This window comes from Microcaecilia unicolor, chromosome 7, assembly GCF_901765095.1.
Source record: "Microcaecilia unicolor chromosome 7, aMicUni1.1, whole genome shotgun sequence".
Lineage (NCBI taxonomy): Eukaryota > Metazoa > Chordata > Amphibia > Gymnophiona > Siphonopidae > Microcaecilia > Microcaecilia unicolor.
Window position 1 is genome coordinate 2,651,837 of NC_044037.1, and position 19,860 is coordinate 2,671,696.

General features: G+C 44.8%; 1 protein-coding gene across 1 annotated transcript in view; it reads left to right on the forward strand.

Moving 5' to 3' along the window:
* Positions 1–19,860, forward strand: part of TEX11 (testis expressed 11) — a 278,077-nt gene that overhangs the window by 65,831 nt on the left and 192,386 nt on the right. Inside the window, exons 6-8 of the mRNA XM_030210589.1 lie at positions 2,481–2,632; positions 12,419–12,504; positions 12,603–12,740. Coding sequence (XP_030066449.1) covers positions 2,481–2,632; positions 12,419–12,504; positions 12,603–12,740 — 376 coding nt within the window. The remainder of the gene's footprint in view (positions 1–2,480; positions 2,633–12,418; positions 12,505–12,602; positions 12,741–19,860) is intronic.

Here is a 19,860-nt window from a genome sequence, read left to right on the forward strand (position 1 = left end):
TGGAGGAGGGTAGTTAGTGGGGTCCCGCAGGGGTCTGTGCTGGGTCCGTTGCTTTTTAATGTATTTATAAATGACCTAGAGATGGGAATAACTAGTGAGGTAATTAAATTCGCCGATGACACAAAATTATTCAGGGTCGTCAAGTCGCAGGAGGAATGTGAACGATTACAGGAGGACCTTGCGAGACTGGGAGAATGGGCGTGCAAGTGGCAGATGAAGTTCAATGTTGACAAGTGCAAAGTGATGCATGTGGGTAAGAGGAACCCGAATTATAGCTACGTCTTGCAAGGTTCCGCGTTAGGAGTTACGGATCAAGAAAGGGATCTGGGTGTCGTCGTCGATGATACGCTGAAACCTTCTGCTCAGTGTGCTGCTGCGGCTAGGAAAGCGAATAGAATGTTGGGTGTTATTAGGAAGGGTATGGAGTCCAGGTGTGCGGATGTTATAATGCCGTTGTATCGCTCCATGGTGCGACCGCACCTGGAGTATTGTGTTCAGTACTGGTCTCCGTATCTCAAAAAAGATATAGTAGAATTGGAAAAGGTACAGCGAAGGGCGACGAAAATGATAGTGGGGATGGGACGACTTTCCTATGAAGAGAGGCTGAGAAGGCTAGGGCTTTTCAGCTTGGAGAAGAGACGGCTGAGGGGAGATATGATAGAAGTGTATAAAATAATGAGTGGAATGGATCGGGTGGATGTGAAGCGACTGTTCACGCTATCCAAAAATACTAGGACTAGAGGGCATGAGTTGAAGCTACAGTGTGGTAAATTTAAAACGAATCGGAGAAAATGTTTCTTCACCCAACGTGTAATTAGACTCTGGAATTCATTGCCGGAGAACGTGGTACGGGCGGTTAGCTTGACGGAGTTTAAAAAGGGGTTAGATAGATTCCTAAAGGACAAGTCCATAGACCGCTATTAAATGGACTGGAAAAATTCCTCATTTTTAGGTATAACTTGTCTGGAATGTTTTTACGTTTGGGGAGCGTGCCAGGTGCCCTTGACCTGGATTGGCCACTGTCGGTGACAGGATGCTGGGCTAGATGGACCTTTGGTCTTTCCCAGTATGGCACTACTTATGTACTTATATAGTTTTCAGGTTAATTGGTTCAACATAGTCTTGCCTTTGCAAGACTCTGTTGTCCTACTGTTGTTTTTGGAGAGTCTGGTAGCTAGGGATTCACAGATGTAAAGATACCGCTGCCCTGCTTGTCCTTGGAGAAATCGAAGTTACTTATTTGTAGCAGGTGTTCTCCAAGGACAGCCAGACAAGCCTTACAATCTTCCCACCTCCCCTTGGAGTTGAATTCTTTTTTAGCTATTTTATGTTCCTGAAGGTCCTTTACGTTGGGCGGGAAGACACTCATGCATGTGCAGTGGGGCCGCTGCCAAAAGCTTCTTAAAGTAATAGAGTGCTGGGCATCATCCAGACTGGGCTCTGTCGGGATGATGTCACCCAGATGTAAGATGTCCTGCCATCCTCGGAGAACATCTGCTATAGGTAAGTAAGGCTTTACTTGGATTTGCACATTCACAGGCTACAATAGTGCGTAACTGTTGGGGGGGAGGGCTACTGCTTTTCCAAGTCATAAGAAAGATAATTCTCTAACTGGGTGCCTACATTTACACGCTCCTTACGCGTGTAATATTATAGAGCACTTATGTGCGTAAGTGTATACTTACTCATGAAAACTGCTAGCAGAGCACCTAAGCACAATTCTGTATGGGAGCACATAAATGCAAGGGGGGCGTACATGTGAACAAGTGATGGATAGGGTTGCTACCACCACACGTAACTTAAAGAACATTGGGTGTCTTTTACTAAGGCGCGCTCACGTTTTTAGCTAAACGTTAGAGACGCTCATTGGCGTCTCTAAAGTTTAGTGTGCCCACAGTTTTAGCGCGTGCTAAAAACGTGAGCGTGCCTTAGTAAAAGACGCCCATTGTAAGTTATGCTCTTCCCTGCCTCATCAAGATTGCATCATATATGACTGCCTATATGCGGGTGGCATGGCCCCAAATTGCCGACTGCCCTGTTTGCAATGCTAGTGTTCAATCATGAAGGAATGTGTGACTTTGGCTGCCTTGTTGGGCAGACTGGATAGACTGTGCATGTCTTTATTTGCAGCCATTTACTATGTTACTTAGGTTCCTGCAGTTATGCCAGGTCTACGGCTGGTGTAACTACATACACTTAAATATAAGGTTTGCTGATATTGAGTTACGCTAGTATTATTTAACGGATTCTGGGCACTCAGAATCCATTATAGACTAGGCTTGCATTATGCATCCTTGGGGCACCTAAATGGAGACGCCCAGGTATAGAATTGCCCCATTATGCTGGGGAAGCCCCTATTGCACTATTCAATTTATAATAGTCCTTATTAATTTTATCTCATAAACGATGCAAATTGTATCTGAAATTAGTAGCATGAAGGCACATGTCACAGAAATGAGTAACTGTCAGTTTGTGTTTAGGGAATCTGCAGGATTTCAGTTCCTAAAGACAATATGTGAGCGCTTTGAGTCATCACCAGATGGGGGAAAGGCTGCAGTACTATCCATTGAGCTCTTTTTAAAGCGAGGGAAAGAACTACTTGCCAAGCAGAAGATTGAAAGCATCATTAAAGGTTATATGTGCTGTCCACCCTTACTTTGGTACTCTATTAAAGTGACATTTATAGCTCTTTTCTGAAGATGGTAATATCTGGTGGAACTGAGATCTCCTTCTGCCTGAGGTTTGGGAGGAAACCACCCTCCAAAGCTTGCTTCTACTACTTATCATTTCTGAATAGCAAGTAGATGTATGCAGTTCTGCACACAAATGCATAAGAGACAATCCCTGCTCAAAAGAGCTTACAATCTATTCAAGACTGATAAACAGGACAAATAAGAGATAAGGAGTTTATTTATTATGGGAATAATTAAAACAATGTGGGTATTAAACTGGCAAATAAAAGGTTAAGATTTGAAAGTAGCCTCAGAAAGGGGGGCTTTTAGATTGGCGATGGAGTATGATTTGCTGACTCAGAATATTTTCCCCAGGCTTATGGCACAATAAGATGACAGTGGAGGAGAAGGGCACTAATAAGAGTGATTAAACAACGAACTGAGTCCCTGTGGAAAGGTGTAGGGAGGAATATGAAAGGAGAGATATTGAGGAGCTGCAGAATGAAAGCAGTTGTAGATCAGTAAGAAGTAGTTTGAACTTAATACAGAAACAGATAGTGAGCCAATGAAATGACTTGAGAAGAGGCGTGGAATAAGCAGTATAAAATGTTTTGTACTTTTTTGGGATCTTGCCAGGTATTTGTGACCTGGATTGGCCACTGTTGGAAACAGGATGCTGGGCTTGATGGACCTTTGGTCTGTCCCAGTATGGCAATACTTATGTACTTATGTTAAAAAGCAGCAGTCCCAGCACAGATCTCTGGGGAACACCACTATCTACACTTCTCCATTGAGAATATTGTCCATTTAACCCTACTCTCTGTTTTCTGTCTTAACCAGTTTTTAATCCACAGTAGAACACTGTCTCTTATCCCATGACCCTCCAATTTCCTCTGGAATATTTCATGAGGTACTTTGTCAAATGCTTTTTGAAAATCCAGATACACAATCCAGCTTATTTTCGAAAGACAAAGACGCCCATATTTCGACCCAAATCGGGAGATGGGTGTCTTTCTCCCGTGGGCGCTCAAATCGGTGTAATCGAAAGCCAATTTTGGTCGTCTTCAACTGCAATCTGTCGCGAAAACAGGCAAAGTTGACGTGTCGAGGCGTGGTGAAGGCAGGACTGGGGCATGGTTATCGGCTGAGGAGAGATGGGCATCCTCGGCCGATAATCGAAAAAAGAAAGGCGTTTTTAGCGAGAATTTGGGTCACTTTTGTTGGACCCTGTTTTTTCATGAACAAGTCCCAAAAAGGTGCCCTAAATGACCAGATGACCACCGGAGGGAATCGGGGATGACCACCCCTGACTCCCCCAGTGGTCACTAACCCCCTCTCACCAAAAAAAAAAACACTTTGCAAAGTTTTTTTCCCAGCCTCTATGCCAGCCTCAAATGCCGTACCCACCTCCATGACAGCAGAATGTGTTCTATCCTGTAACAGCCTTTCCCTGGTTCTGATGTGGCTCTCGGGTGAGTGTGATACCTTTTCTGTTATGCGCACTGCAGAGTCACATCAGCAATGCATTGTGGTGGGTGTAGGGTAGTGGGCTCCGTGATTCCACTAGCTTGTGTTCAATGCTCACGATGTTGGTAGTTGGTAGGCTCTACTCCCATGGTGCTTTTCCCCCTACTTACTGGGTCAGAGTGTGCCCTGTTGTGTTTCCGGTATCCATGCTGTAGTGGCCATTTTTGTAAGCCAGTTTTAGCTCCCTTTCATGTGTTACCCACGTTACTGAAAGTGGGCATTGTACACCATTCTGCCAGCTCTGACCTATTGCTAATCTCAGTACCAGGGAGACTCTTTGCCAGTGGGGCACAACCTCTGATCTGCAGTTAACTGTGAGTAAACGTGCTTATTCAAATAAAGGACATTTTCAGCGACATTAGTCTTCAGGTGTGGACTGGTGTGCCAAGGTTATACAGCAGCAACAAGTCCTGTCCCTGGAGCACTTTTAGTGGGTACTGCAGTGCACTTCAGGCAGGCAGACCCAGGCCCATCTCCCCCACCCGTAACACTTGTGGTGGTAAATGGGAGGCCTCTAAAACCCACTGTACCCAAATGTACTTGCCTCCTTCACCCCTAAGAGCTATGGTAGTGTTGTACATTTGTCCCTCCCACGACCAAATGGCTTGGATTAGGACGTTTCTGAGCTGGGCGTTTTTAGTTTCCATTATCGCAAAAAAAAAAACCCCCGCACATCTCAGAAAGGACCAAATCCATGGCATTTGGTCTGTACAAAAACCGTATTTTCGAAACGAAGGATGGACGACCATCTTTTTTTTAAATACGGTTCAAACCGCCCCTTCATATACCCATTCGCGGACATAGACGCCCATGGAGATGGGAGTTCGCGTTCGATTATGCCCCTCCACATCAACCGACTCGTCTTTATCCACATGTTTGTTCACCCCTTCAAAGAAATGTAGTTAATTGGTGAGGCAGGATTTCCCTTCACTAAATCCATGTTGGCTTTGTGTCATTAATCCATGCTTTTGAATATGCTCTGTAATTTTTTTCTTTTTAATAGTCGCTATCATTTTGCTGGGCACTGACATCAAGCTCACCAGTCTTTAATTTCCCAGATCGCCTCTGGAACCTTTTTAAAAATTGGCATTACGTTGGCCACCCTCCAATCTTCCGGTACTACCACTACTACTACTACTTATCATTTCTATAGCGCTGCAAGGCATACGGAGCGCTGTACACCATACATAAAAGACAGTCCCTTCTCAAAGAGCTTACAATCTAGATAAGACAGGTGAATAGACAGAACAATTAAGGGCAAGGAAAAAGAGGTGAGGATAAAGGACAGGGCAAGTGAGTTAGGAATCAAAAGCAGAGGTAAAGAGGTGGGTTTTGAGTTTAAAGATAAATTACATGTTACTAACAATAGTTCTTCAAGTTCATTTTTCAATTCTGTCAGTATTCTGGGTTGAATACCATCTGGTCCAGGCAATTTGCTACTCTTCAGTTTGTCAGATTGCACCATTATATCTTCCAAGTTTGTAGAGATTTAATTCAGTTTCTCTGACTCATCAGCTTTGAATACCATTTCTGGCACCGGTATCTCTCCCAAATCTTCCTTGGTGAAAACCAAAGCAAATAATTAATTTAATCTCTCCACTATGGCTTTGTCTTCCCTGAGTGCCCCTTTAACCCCTCAGTCATCTAGTGGTCTAACTGATTCTTTTGCCAGCGTCTTGCTTTTAATATACTGGAAAAAAGTTTTTACTGTGTGTTTTTGTCTCCAAAGCAATCTTATTTTCAAAGTCCCTCTTTGCCTTCTTTTTCAGCGCTTTGCATTTGACTTGCCATTCTTTAGGAAAAGGGAATGGGACTTGTTATACCGCCTTTCTGTGGCTTTTGCAACTACATTCAAAGTGGTTTACATAATATACACAATTACTTATTTGTACCTGGGTTAAGTGACTTGCCCAGAGTCACAAGGAGCTGCAGTGGGAATTGAACCCAGTTCGATCAGAGTCCTCCGCAGTAACGACTAGGCCCATGCTGTTTCTCATTGTTTTCAGTGAGTCGCGGTACCTGCCAAAGTTGTCCCCTTTCCTCCTTACTCCTTTTGTTAACCTTAGAGCCACTGCTATGTATGTTGCGTGCAACGAGGGCCATCTCAGACATTGGCATGTGTAGGGGAGCCATTAAACTGTTGGCCTTAGCTGATGATTTGTTGCTGATGCTGAGTGACCCCTGCGCATCCTTGCTGGCAATGCTTCGGATCATCAGCCAATATGGTTAGGTGGCGGGCTTCACACGTAACCTCTGGAAATCCCAGAGTCTTCCACTTAGCCTAGAGATACGCATGCAGTGGAGAGGGGATTTTCCACTAATTTGGGCGGAAGATTCTATTAAATACCTGGGGATTCATATCCCGGCAGATTTATCCCAACTCTATAAACTCAATGTATGTCCCCTTTTACAAGTATCTTATTAGGTTATTACGCCTCTGGTGCCTTTCCCTTCTGGGACAAATTATTCTGTATAACATGATGCTGGTTCCCTGCTGGCTGTATGTTTTCTAGATGCTTCCTCTCTGTTTCAAGGTCTGAGATGAGAAGAAATTAATAGGGCTATTCATGATTTTCTTTGACGTGGTAAGCGTGCCAGACCGCCTATCTCTATCCCTCAGAAACTGATGGCACATGGAGGTCTGGGCTTAATTAATATTCATTACTTTACCATAGCATACTCCATGTGTCATTATCAATTTATTTTATTTATTTAAACATTTATATTCTGTGCTATCCACTTTTTTCTAGGCGCATCTCAATTTTACTTGCATAAAAAGTCACATTACACAGATTATATACTGCACACAGATTCTAAAATGACTGGTACCGTAACACTACTTCCTTTTCAGCTACCCCAATGGAATTGGAGTCTTTTGGCTCCACTCAATTTAGCTGGCTGTTGCACATGCTGCCTGGACACTCACCATCAGATCATTGTGGGAGCCTCTTCCTCCATACCACTCTAGCAACGTTGTGATGGATCTGCAAAAGATATCACTTTTCTGCATGAGCTACACCATATCTATCAATATACCATAACCCCGATTTTTCTGCTGGCACCAACTCTCCAGTGGTTTGCCTGTTGAAGATCAAAAGGAATTTGTTACTTATACCAGAGGAGTGTGGTAGCCGTGTTAGTCCACTCTTAAGGTTATCAATAGAAATCAAACAAAATAAAACATGGAAAAGAAAATAAGATGATACCTTTTTTATTGGACATAGCTTAATACATTTCTTGATTAGCTTTCGAAGGTTGCCCTTCTTCGTCAGATCGGAAATAAGCAAATGTCAAACTCTCCGCGCCTGATGCCCTGAATCTCTGGATGCGTTCAAATATACTCCACTAACGGCTCAACCACCAGAGTAAAAAAAGAGGCGAGAGAGCGCAACCCTGCCTTGTGCCACAAAACAACGGGAACGGGGGAGATCTTCCGCCATTAACACGAACCAAAGCACAAGGGGTCCTATAGATAAGATGCAACCAATGTAAAAAGGAACCATCTATTCCCGCCCGTTGCAACACCGCAAACATATATGGCCAATGTACTCTATCAAACGCCTTCTCTGCATCCAGCGATAAAATACAGAGAGGCACCCATGCAGACTCAGCATGATACATAAGATGTAAAGCGCGGCGTATGTTATCAAAGGTTTGACGTCTATGGATGAAATCCGCCTGATCCTCATGAACCAATAGGGGTAAATATTGTTGCAAACAAGTAGCTAATATTTTAGTAAAGATTTTATAATCTACCCCCAACAGGGAAATCGGGCAGTATGAACTACATAACTGGGGGTCTTTGCCCGGTTTTGGTATAATTGTAATGGTCGCCAAATTCCACGATGGAGGAATATCCTGACCTTCGGTGAAGGAACGAAAGACCCACAAGAGCACGGGGGCCAGCAACCCACCAAAAATCTTATAAAACTTATTAGTAAAGCCATTTGGCCCCGGTGCTTTTGTCAGCGACAAAGTTCGTATAGCCTGGAAAATTTCATCTAGCTCAACAGGCCTAGAAAGATGGTGCTGTGCCCCTACACCGAGCCTAGGTAACTGGATACGGTCCAAAAAACCCGATATGTCCTTCTCCGAGGGAGCAATATCTGATGTATAAAGTTGTTCATAAAACTGCTGAAAGAGCGTTGCATATGAAAAGAGTCAAAAGTTAACACCCCAGCCTCATCCCTCAGGCTCACAATATGATTGCGTGTAGACTGTTGCTTAAGCTTATGAGCCAAAAGCCTGCTGGCTTTATTGCCAAATTCAAAGTGAGCCTGACGGACCTGCTGAAGTTGCTCTGACAACACATCTAGCTGCAAATCATGCAATTCCTGCCGAAGCTTATAGGATTGCTCCAGCAGCCGAGCTGACTGAGAAGCCAGCCGTTGGTGTAGCTGTCTCTCCACCTCCAACAAGCTTTTATGCAAAGAACTTTCCTGCTGACTCCTTACTCTCTGTACATGTGTCCATAACGCAATAAGGTGACCCCTAAGCACCGCCTTTAATCTATCCCAGAGAATTCCCGATGAGACCTCCCCGTTATCATTAAAATGAAGGTAATCTTTAATATGTTGTTCAATCTGAAATATGTGGGACATATCCGCAAGCAGGGAATCATCCATCCGCCACTCCGGAGGGGCTTTTGGAGGTCCTACCAAATCAAGTTGTAACAACACAGGACTATGGTCCAACCACATTCGTGACTCGATCCTAATATCCTGAAGACCATGCGATTGTCCCTTCTCCCCCAACCACAAATCAATACGCGAAAAGGAATTATGAACAGGGGAAAAATGAGTATATTCCCGTCAGGTAGGATTGACCTGCCGCCAGAAGTCTATCAACTGCCATCGCTTTAAAAAAGCCCGAAACACCTCCCGATCACGCAACGCATAATGTACACCCCGAGAAGAATTATCTAAGTTAGGATCTATTGTCAAATTAAAATCTCCTCCTACAAAGAGGGATCCGTCTTTATGCTGGAGCAACACGTGATCTAACTGCTCCAGAAAAGCTTTATGTTCAGAATTAGGGCCGTATACATTTAGTAACGTGTACCTCTGACCTCCAAGTACAAAAGTTATTAGGATATATCGCCCCTCTCTATCTTGAATTACCTTCTCAATCTGCCATGGCCGAGAATCAGCAAACATTATCGCTCCCCTCTTGGATTTTGTACCCTCATATTTGGAAGCAAAATATTGTTGCGGATATTTACGATGCCTACATAATGGTTCATGAACTGGCTTCAAATGTGTCTCCTGAATCAGAGCTATGTCAATCTTTAAGCGAGTCAGCTCCCTGAATAAAAGCTGACGCTTCATAGAAACATTTAACCCCCTGACATTCAGGAGCCCCAAGATAGACCCAAGTACCAACTATCCCACATGTGATCCTTCCTCCAAACCCCACTCCTTCCCCAACCCCTCCACACCAACCTCTCTTTATCACTTACCCTACCCCTCTCCCCCTCAATCCCCTCCTCCCACTCTCCCCTAACCCTTGCCAACTTTAAAGACCCCTCTCTACATAAAGAAGGGGCATGTAATCGAGAAAGTGAGCCTACCTCCACCCCGCCCCCCCTTGTTACATTAGCTATTACAAGACATCATCATGGTTACCCTGAACATCATAGAGACCCCCTAAACTCTCATACCCATAAACAAACTATCACATTAAGAGTCCCGCAGGAACCATGGCTGTAAACCGCGATATAATAGAACAATATGTCTCATTTTTTCATGACTTCTGTCCACATGACCTCAGCTCCTCAGGTCAGCTGGCCAGCTGACTTCTGGCGCTCCAACCTTTTATTTCTTTTAGACACCCGCTGCCATTTCGGGTGAGCCAACAAGGATGCAGATCTGGGCTTGCTAGATGGTGTAGAGGCTGTATCCCTATGCTGGCAAGATCTCATGTGCCTCCTCCACCGACTTAATTTGGTGCAGACGACCATCTTTGTAAAATGCCAATGCAAAAGGGTGCCTCCATCTGTACTTGATGCCCAGCTCACGTAGCCTTGCTGTAACTAGCTTAAAATCCGCTCTCCTCTTTAATGTGACTGCAGCTAATTCTTGGAACACTGCAACATGATAAGAATCCCATTTGAAACTATCAATCTTACGGCTCGCCTGTATTACCCTCTCTCGAAGCTTAAAATCCTGGAAGCAGGCAATTATATCTTTGGGCAGATTATTCCGAGCCCCACCCAAAGCTCTATGGGATCTCACCAAACGCACTTCTTTGGGCGCAATAGGCGACCCAGTTTCCGTTAGTAAGGCGCTCACTATTCTCTGCACCACATCCTCACAGTCTGTATATGCTGGAGTTTCCGGTAAGCCTCTGAAACGGAGATTACACCTCCTGCTTCTGTTTTCTAAATCCTCAAGCTTATCTGTGATCTGCTGGATCTCCACATGCACCTCTCCTACCTGTTGAGTGAGGCCACCTATCACTCCCTCTTGTTCCTCCACTCGGCCCTCAAACTCATCCAGGTGGTTACCAAGGTCTCTTATTTCGCCATGCAAGTCTGCCCCCAAAGCAGCGAGGTCTGTGCGGACCACTTTAAGGTCTGTTCGCACTTCCATCAACCACTCTCGCAACTCCGGGTAATTGACTGCCTCGGGGCCCCCCCGATCTTGCTCCGATACAAACAAATCCTGGGAAGCGGACCCTGCTTTTTTGCGCGCTGAGTCCAATGCCACATGCTCCATGCCTGCCACATGCTTCTCCGCCGCGCTGCTGGTAAACGCAAATTGAGAGAGATTCGTAGCTGAGCTCATACTTCCGCCGCTTCCCCAATGCTTTAAATACCTTGAGGAGCCGATTCCCTCTGAAAAAAATATAGCGAAATGGGGTAACGCCACAAAACTATGCTCGGGGGAGCGGGAGCTCTCACTTCAGATGACCATATTACTCGGTGACGTCACTTCCTCTGATCATCAAGTGTCTTTCAATTAGTTTTTAAATGTTTATTACATGAAATTGCATCTGGATCTTGGAAGCAGGAAGTAATTGCACTGGAACACATGCATATCATGGAACGTTTAGGTGCACGGTGGAACGTATGAATGGAATGCATAGCATTCCTTCATGTTTTAAAATCATTTTTTTATCTGTTTCATTATGCCCATTTTTTTTATACATTTGAGTTGTTTTATAACAAAATTTGACAGCCCCCTCCCCCCATTTTCAGCATTTCAAGCCAGCAATAATTGCGCACTTATCAGTTCTTAAGAGGGCTTACTACGAGGTGCGCTCAGGTGTCCTACAGTATGTTCCAGGGTAACATGCACACACCACTTGATATAAAGTTATTTTTAGTTTTACCATGGAGAGGGCATGTCTGGGGCAGAGAGTGGGCATGTTTGTGGTAATGCACCAAAGCCATATTGTTGCGTGCTAATTGATTAGCACATGAGCCCTTAGCGCCTACAAAATAGGTGGTGATAAGAGCTCACACGCTAATATCTTTTTTATTGGCCACACGCTAATGGCAACATTAGTGTATGGCCGTTAATACAAACATTTAAAAATTGGCCATTTTACTGCTGCACATAGGAAAGACCTGTGCAAGGCGTGCTGAGGGCACTTTTAGCGCTGCTTTGTGAAAGGGCTCCTTATTGTTATAATTATGATTTTGAGACTGTTTTCTGTATGTATTTACATGGTTCCTTTTATGTGTATATTTTTATGAATCTATGGTTTACATTATTATATTTGTTGTGATAGTTTTTATTGCCCCCGTGATGCAGCCTGTGGCAAGGCAAAACGTTGCAGTCTCAGGCATAGGTTTTTAATCCTCTACATATTGTAGTTATTCAGTAAATCCATCGATCTTCTTTGATTGGTCTGCTATTTTCATCTTTATATTGGAGTTTGCAGATCGCCTGCCTTCCTGCTTTCTTGGTCTAACATTTGGCCAGACATCAATTTGTCCAGCCAAAGTTAACAGGAATGTGGTCCCAAATTTCAAAAATGACAGGTTGTGCAGTTAACCCCCAAAGATAGATGGATGAGTCATTTGAGTATTGACCCCAGTGTTTGGAAGCCCGTAAAGATCTTTGCCTAAGATAAATCATAAAGGCTGGGTGCAATTTGGAAGTAAAAATGTGCTAGGTTCAGAAATGATACCACGATTGGTTTTAGATTTTTCTTGTTTAGTTAGATGGTACCACAACAAATGTCTGTGTTTTAAAATGTATCCTTTTCTTCAGGTTACAACACAGGAAAACAATTGCCGCCTGAACTGCTGAACTGGCTCCATATCATATTTTGGGACCAAGCTGCCAAAAAATTTGAGGTTTTATACAAGCAGGATCTCTATTATATGTTTATTAATAATTGAAAGGTTTTTGTAGCTTTATGAAATATGGTCACTTAAATATTTTTCATTTGCAGGCAAAAGAGTACTCTGAGGCTCTTCAGTGGTACAATTACTCTCTCAGTTTCTGTTCTGCAGGCCAGATTGATATAAACCTGGCTAAACTGCAGAGGAACCGGGCATCCTGCTATATCCACCTGAAACAGCTACAGAAGGTGATTTTTTCCAAGTTTTGCAGAAGAAAGTGGGCTCATGGCACAGCTAAGTAGCTCAAGCGCTATGTGCATACTAGATATGCCCAGTGCTTTTTTTGTAGAAAAAAAGGTGCTGGTACCATTATGGGCGGGCTTACAACATATGGCTCCACCCCTATTATAGCCACACCCACATTTGCCACACCCCTTATACCAGCCATAGGCGCATATAAACAGACATCATTGAAAATATTATACTAGTATAGGAGAAAATAATAACGTGATTTTTTTCATTATAAATAATTTCTGTAAGCTGTTACAGCTCCAGTATAAGACAGCAGATGTAAATTCTCAAATTGGACATATTCCAAACACTAAAATGAAAATAAAATGATTTTTTCTACCTTTGTTGTCTGATGACTTTGTTTTTCTATCTAAAGAAAATCCACGCGTGTGGAGAAAATAGATCCCACGGAGCATAAAATGAAAATAAAAAAGGTGGGAATATGAGCCAGGCTATCCAAAAACTGGAACCAAACCGAAGTTTTGAAATAAAATGTATTTAATAATTTCCAAATAAATGATAATAAAACAATATCACATAAACAAAGACTCGACACATAACTATCTTGGAAATCATGTTGCAACATGATTTCCGAGATAGTTATGATAGGTGCTCTATATATGTATCTAACTCTATATTCCATGTTTTTTTAAAACAAGTTTTCTTAAAATAAGTTTTTTGATATGCATGGTTAATCATTCTGATATTCAACATTTTATATGATGTTTCTCTTCTTTATTATATTTATGTACATTTTATTTATATTTTTATTTATTTATTATTTTGTTTATAGACTCCTGATATAGGCCGGTTGGCCGAAACACAACGTTGTGTCGAGTCTTTGTTTATGTGATATTGTTTTATTATCATTTATTTGGAAATTATTAAATACATTTTATTTTAAAACTTCGGTTTGGTTCCAGTTTTTGGATAGCCCGGCTCATATTCCCACCTATTTATTTTCTTTTTGTTTTTCTATCCACATTGGTCCCAGTCTCTGATTCTGCTGCTCTCTATCTGTTCTCTTAACTCCGTTTCCAAGGCTTCCTTTCCATTTATTTCTTTACTTTCCTCCTTTCTTCTTCATTTCTTGCCCTACATCCATAAGTAAAAGCTGGGTCCTCCTCCGTGGAATTGACTGGAGGAGGTATAACGTGGATTTAGCTTTTGCCTATTTTCTTCAGCCATGTGCAGTTTTTCTCCTCTCTTCACTTTCTCTCATCTCCATCCACGTGTATCTTCTTTTTTTCTTTTCTCCCCTCCATCCATGTCCAGCACGTCTCCTCTCTCCTCCCATCCATCCATGTCCAGCATTTCTCCTCTCTCTTCCCTCTCCTATATCTATATAAAGCAGTAATTCTCTCTCTCCTCTCCTCCATCGAAGTCCAGGATTTCTTCTCTCTCCCCGCCAACCCCTCCATCCATCCATGTCCAGCAATTCTCCTCTATCTCCTGCTCCCCTCTCCATCCATTTCCAGCATTTCTCCTCTCTTCCCTTCCCTCTCCTTCCATCCATGTGCATCTCCTACCTGTCTTCCCTCCCCTCCATCAATGTCCAGCATGTCTCTTCTCTCCCCTGCCCTCCCCTCTCATCCGTCCAACGATTCTCCTCTCTCCCCTGTCCTCCCCTGCCATCCGTGCCCAGCGATTCTCCTCTCCCCTGCCCTCCCATCCATGTCCATCAATTCTCTTCTCTCCCCTGCCCTCTCCCATCCATGTCCAGCGATTCTCCTCTCTCCCCTGCCCTCTCTTCCCATCCATGTCCAGCAATTCTCTCTTCCCTGCCCTCCCATCCATGTCCAGCAATTCTCTTCTCTCCCCTGCCCTCTCCTCCCATCCATGTCCAGCGTTTCTTCTCTCTCCCCTGCCCTCCCTTCCCATCCATGTCCAGCAATTCTCTCTTCCCTGCCCTCTCCTCCCATCTATGTCCAGAATGTCTCCACTCTCCCCTGCCCTCCCCTCTCATCCATGTCCAGCAATTCTCCTCTGCCCTGTCCTCCCCTGCCATCCATGTCCAGCGAATTGTCCTCTCCCCTGCCCTCCCCTCCTATCCATGTCCAGCGATTCTCCTCTCTCCCCTGCCCTGCCCTCCCCTCCCATCCATGTCCAGCGATTCTCCTCTCTCCCTTGCCCTCCCCTCCATCCATGTCCAGCGATTCTCCTCTCTCCCCTGCCCTCCCTTCCCATCCATGTCCAGCGATTCTCCTCTCTCCCCTGCCCTCTCTTCCTATCCATGTCCAGCAATTCTCTCTTCCCTGCCCTCCCCTCCCATCTATGTCCAGCATGTCTCCTCTCTCCCCTGCCCTCCCCTCCCATCCATGTCCAGCGATTCTCCTCTCTCCCATGCCCTTCCCCCATCCGTCCAGCGATTCTCCTCTCTCCCCTGCCCTCTCCTCCCATCCATGTCCAGCAATTCTCTCTTCCCTGCCCTCTCCTACCATCCATGTCCAGCATGTCTTCTCTCTCCTCTGCCATCCCCTGCCATCCATGTCCAGCGATTCTCCTCTCTCCCCTGCCCCCCTCCTATCCATGTCCAGCAATTCTCTCTTCCCTGCCTTCCCCTCAAATCCATGTCCAGCGATTCTCCTCTCTCCCTTGCCCTCCCCTCCATGTCTAGCAATTCTCCTCCCCTCCATGTCCAGCGATTCGTTCAAAGCCCAGCCCTCACCTGCCCTCCCTCCCTCCCTCAGCTCCCCGACTTTCCGTTCGTGCACCCGTGCTCCCTGCCTTGAAATCTTTAGTTTACCCAAAGTCGCGGCGAATCAGCAGTAAAGGCAGCAGGCAGGCTCGCCTCCTCGTCGCTTCCCTTCCCTCTCAGCGCGTCCCGCCTTCCTCTGATGTAATTTCTGCAAGGGCAGGACGCGCTGAGAGGGAAGGGAAGCGACGAGGAGGCGAGCCTGCCTGCCTGCTTGCTGCTTTTACTGCCGGCTTGCTGCAACTTCGGGTAAATTAAAGATTTCAAAGCAGGGAGCATGGGTGCACGAACGGAAGGGAGCGGGCAGGTGAACCGGACCTCACAAAAAAGGTGCCGGTACACTGTACCGGCGTGTAACGGCACAAAAAAAGCACTAGATATACCAGACTAATAGACAGAAGTGAGGGAAAGATAAAGAGCTTTGTTCTTATATTGATAAAATATGTAATAAATATGTTTAAAAAATAAGAAACACAAGTAGGGTTCAGGCAATGCAGATTTTGAACCTTGAGGTGTCTTCTACACCTCTGATGAGGTTTCAGAAGCTGCTGCTGCTGTCTCTTTCTTGAAATCTATTGGTAGCTCTTCTTCTGAAAATAAAACTGCCTCTTCTGTGGGAAAGGCTGCTTATTGATGAAATGGAATTCTGCTGTGGCAGATGTTTGATTCTAGAGTGTGGAACAATTAGCAGATTGACATCTCCTTGACCTATGCTGGTGAGTTCTGTCAACTTGTTAATTATTATCTATTATTATTATTATTCAAGCAATATATATCCTGCCAACTTCTGTCAGAGATGGAGTACAGAATACATCTATAATACATTAAAAATACAAATAATCAAAATGCACAAAAATTAATAAAATACAGCAAAGGCCAGTCACCAAAACAGCTGGCAACCACAGCATTTCTCCTCAAATATATCAACAGCTATGCCCTGCTGAGGACATCTTCCTGAAGACCCAGTAATCTGAAACATACTAGCCAATATGTGCGTCTCCTAGCAGCTGAGATCCTGCACCGGCCCCGGCAGTTCTGCAGCCTGTGCCCCAGCTAGCCCCACAGCCTTTCCCGATGGTGATCCTTGATGAGCGCATCTGGGCCTTGCTGCCTGAGTTTTTGGACAGCCTCATGCAGTGATGTGCATCGGTATCAGGGGTGCTTGTGCCTGCCATGCCTCCTACTGCGGCCCCACCTGGCCCTCAGCCCAAGGTGCGGCTGCTGGCACCGCTTGTGGCCTCGGTGTTTACTGCCACCCAGTCCGGCACCCTCTCAACATCAGTGAAGGAAGATTCGCTGGAGTCGAGGCATGAGCCGGTTTCTCAACGCCACTCTCAAGGACATGGTTCCTTGACATCGAGGCAGGCCCAGTCTCGGACATCCCTGAGGGAGGTGCTATCCGGCACAGAGGAGGAGCGCTCATGGGAATAAGAAGTGGATCTCAGGCACTTTTCCTAGGTCCTGGACTACACCTCCCCTCCTAAGGTGGCAGTGATGGCTCCTCTCTGTCCCTGTGATCCCCAAGAAAATTGACACCCAGTATCAGATCCATGGAGAACCTGGGTTGGTGAGGTCTCAGTTACGTCACGACTCCATGGTGGTGGACTCCGCTCGGGACTATGCCTCGGCTCCCCCAGGCAGAGAAGCTAGGACTTTGGACTTTTTTGAGAGAGAGATGTATCTGGCCTCTATGCTCATCGCTCGTATTCAGTCATACCAGCTCTTCACAAGCATGTACTTGCGGAACTCGATGCGGCAGCTGTCAAACTTGGTCGATGCACTCCCTCCGGAGCAGGCCGAGCCGTTTCGCCAGTTGGTCAAGCAGCAGAAGACATGTCGCAAGTTCTTGGCCAAGGGCACTTACGACACTTTTGATGTGGCATCCAGGATCTCTGCCCAAGGTATAGCAATGTGCAGACTCTCATGGCTGCGTGTTTCTGACCTGGATCATGCTGTTCAGCAGAGGTTGGCGGATGCCCCTTGCTGGGGAAATAATCTTTTTGGAGAGAAGGTCGAGGAGGTCGCTGACCAAATCAAGAAGCATACTGATGCTATGTCTTCTCTCTCCCACCGGGCATCTTTTGCAACTGCCTCCTCATCTAGGAGGTATTTTGGCAAGTTGTGAAGTGCTCCCTATTACTACTCTAGGCATAGGTACACTCCTGCAACCCACCAGCTTGCTCAGGCTCAACCCCAGCTCACTCATTCTCATCATCAGCTTGCGCCCAAGGCCCCCTCCAGAGTATACATGTTTAGTTCAGCAAGTCTCTCCTCATACGTCTTGTAATGCAAATCCCATACCATTCTCGTAGCTTTTCTTTGCACCGCTTCAATTCTTTTTACATCCTTAACAAGATACGGCCTCCAAAACTGAACACAATACTCCAGGTGGGGCCTCACCAGCGACTTATACAGGGGCATCAACACCCCCTTTCTTCTGTTGAGATTGTTGGGCCACATGGCTTCCACAGTGTACGTTACACCCATGGCACATCTGTACATAAGATCTGCTCAATGGACCCACCCACTGTAAATAGTAATCCAAATGGGTGGAGTCATCTATATCACAGACCAGCCTGCTGTAGATATTTAGTCACTTCGCGCATATCTCTCCGACGTTGAAGTGTGGCCTTGGATAAATCTTGGAACACTTTTATTTTACAATTACTCCAAGTGAATTTTCCCAGGGTTCTAGCTTTTCTCCATATCGCCTCCTTCACAGTGAAGTCATGGAAGCAGGCAATAATGTCCTGGGGCAGGGACGCTCCCTGGGGACCCAAACTTCTATGAGCTCTATCCAGTTTTATAGAAACCGCTCCAGAGTCAGCGGGGTTAATCTCTCCTGCATGGAAGAGGAAAGCACAGATCTCTTTTACCACTAGGACACAGTCTTTATTTATTTAATTTATTTATTGCATTTGTATCCCACATTTTCCCACCTATTTGCAGGCTCAGTGTGGCTTACATAGTTTTGCTCTTTTGAGCAGGGACTGTCTCTTTGTATCAGGTGTTCAGCGCTGCGTGCGTCTGGTAGTGCTATACAAATGCTAATAATAATAATACAGGATATCCGATACAATTAGTAGTGTGCAGATATTGAGTAAGGGAAGAAAGAAGGAAGTGATTAGGCAGGTAAGTATAGAAGGTAGACTTTCATAGCTGGGTGGGTTGGTGAAGTGGATTAGTGAAGCTATGGATTCTCTTTGTAGGCCTTGTTGAAGAAATATGTCTTCAGAGATTTGCGAAAGTTAGTTATTTCGTCGATTGATTTCAGGTCTGTAGGTAGTGTATTCCATATCTGCGTGCTCATGTAAGAGAAGGTGATGGCATGCATCAGCTTGTATTTTAGTCCCTTACAGCTGTGGAAGTGCAGATTGAGAAATTTGCGGGATGTTCTTGTGGCATTTCTGGGAGGTAGGTCCACGAGGTTTAGCATGTAGATTGGGGCGACTGCATGAATGATTTTGTGTACAATCGTGCAGATCTTGAACGCAATGCATTCCTTAAGTGGGAGCCAGTGAAGTTTCTCTCTTAGGGGTTTTGCACTTTCATATTTAGTCTTTCCAAATATGAGTCTGGCAGGTGTATTCTGGGCTGTTTGGAGTTTTTTGATAGTCTGTTCTTTGCAGCCAGCATACAGTGCGTTGCAGTAGTCCAGATGGCTTATTACCATTGATTGTACCAGGGTACGGAAGATGTATCTCGGGAAGAAAGGTTTTACTCTTTTGAGTTTCCACATGGAGTAAAACATCTTTTTCGTCATGTTCTTCACGTGGGTATCGAGAGTGAGGTTTCGATCAATAGTAACTCCAAGAATTTTCAAGTTTTGTGAGACAGGAAGAGAACAGTATGGTGTGATTATGGTGGAGACGTTTTTTGTGTTATGTTGAGAGGTGAGTACAAGACATTGTGTTTTTTCTATGTTAAGTTTTAGTTGGAATGCATCCGCCCAGGTGAGCATGATTTGGAGGCTTTGGTTGATCTCAATGGTGATTTCATTTAGATCATGTTTGAACGGGATGTAAATTGTGACATCGTCTGCACATATGTAGGGGTTGAGGTTTTGATTGGCTAGAAATTTGGCTAAAGATATTATCATTAGGTTAAATAAGGTTGGTGAGAGGGGGGATCCTTGGGGGACTCCACATTCAGGTGTCCATGGGGGTGATCTGTCTGCGTACGTTGTTACTTGGTATGATCTTGTGGTCAGGAATCCTTTGAACCATTTGAGAACTGTGCCTCCTACTCCAAAGTATTCTAGTATATTAATAGTATTCCATGATTAACCATGTCAAAGGCACTGGGCATGTCGAATTGTAAGAGGAGTATGTTGTTACCCATTGCAATTGCTTGTTTGAATGAGTTCATTGCGGACACTAGAA